At 60.5% G+C, this 711-nt stretch overlaps 1 protein-coding gene across 1 annotated transcript in view; it reads right to left on the bottom strand.

Annotated features, from left to right (window-relative positions):
- The window catches only part of EMH_0007400 (uncharacterized protein), a gene marked incomplete at both ends in the record, with an annotated part of 2,751 nt that extends 2,233 nt beyond the window's left edge, over positions 1 to 518 (bottom strand). The window contains one exon of the mRNA XM_013497984.1: positions 1 to 518. Coding sequence (XP_013353438.1) covers positions 1 to 518 — 518 coding nt within the window.
- Positions 519 to 711: the final 193 nt, after the last annotated feature.

The raw sequence follows: 711 nt of genomic DNA on the forward strand, positions 1-711 counted from the left end.
CAGTTGCTGCTGCAGCTATATTCAGGAGGAGCGCACACGCTGCTGCTGTCGATACACCGCGTGCTGCAGCTGAGCTGGTCGCAGCTAAGCGGAGCGAGCTGCTGCTGCTGCTGCTGCTGCTTGCTGCTGCACTTCCTGCTGCTGCTCCTGCTGCTGCTCCTTCTGCTGCTGTCCTCATAGAGACCCTTCAGCGCCTCGCTCCCTACCTCAGCAAGGGGGAACCAGAAGGCAGCAGAGCTGCTGCTGCTGCAGCAGCTGTTGCTGCAGCAGCTGCTGCTGCTGCAGCTGCTGCTGCAGCAGCTGGCGTTGCAGCAGCTGCTGCTGCAGCAGCTGTTGCGGCGGTCATCTTTCGCAGCAAAGAAAGCACCAGGGTGTTGTAATAACGTTGGTGACGCTGCCGTTGCTTCTGCTGCTGCAGCAGCTACTGCTGCTGCTGCTGCTGCTGTGCTGCTGCTGCTGCTGCTGCTGCTGCTGCAACGCCCTTTGCTGCGGGAGAGAATATCACGCCAGCGTGTCATGGGCTGAACAGAAAGCTGCTGCAGCAGCACAAGCGGTATACGATGCTCTCTTGCAGTGTTCTATAAGCAGCTGCTGTTGCTGCTGCTGCTGCTGCTGCTGTTGCTGCTGCTGCTGCTGCTGCGGTGCAGCAACACAGGGGGCTTGGAGACGTGCGGTGAGACGAGGCCCAGCAACTGCTGTCGCTCTGTCATG

The sequence above is a fragment of the Eimeria mitis genome, genomic scaffold, assembly GCF_000499745.2.
Source record: "Eimeria mitis Houghton genomic scaffold, Emh_scaff307, whole genome shotgun sequence".
Taxonomy (NCBI): Eukaryota; Apicomplexa; class Conoidasida; order Eucoccidiorida; family Eimeriidae; genus Eimeria; species Eimeria mitis.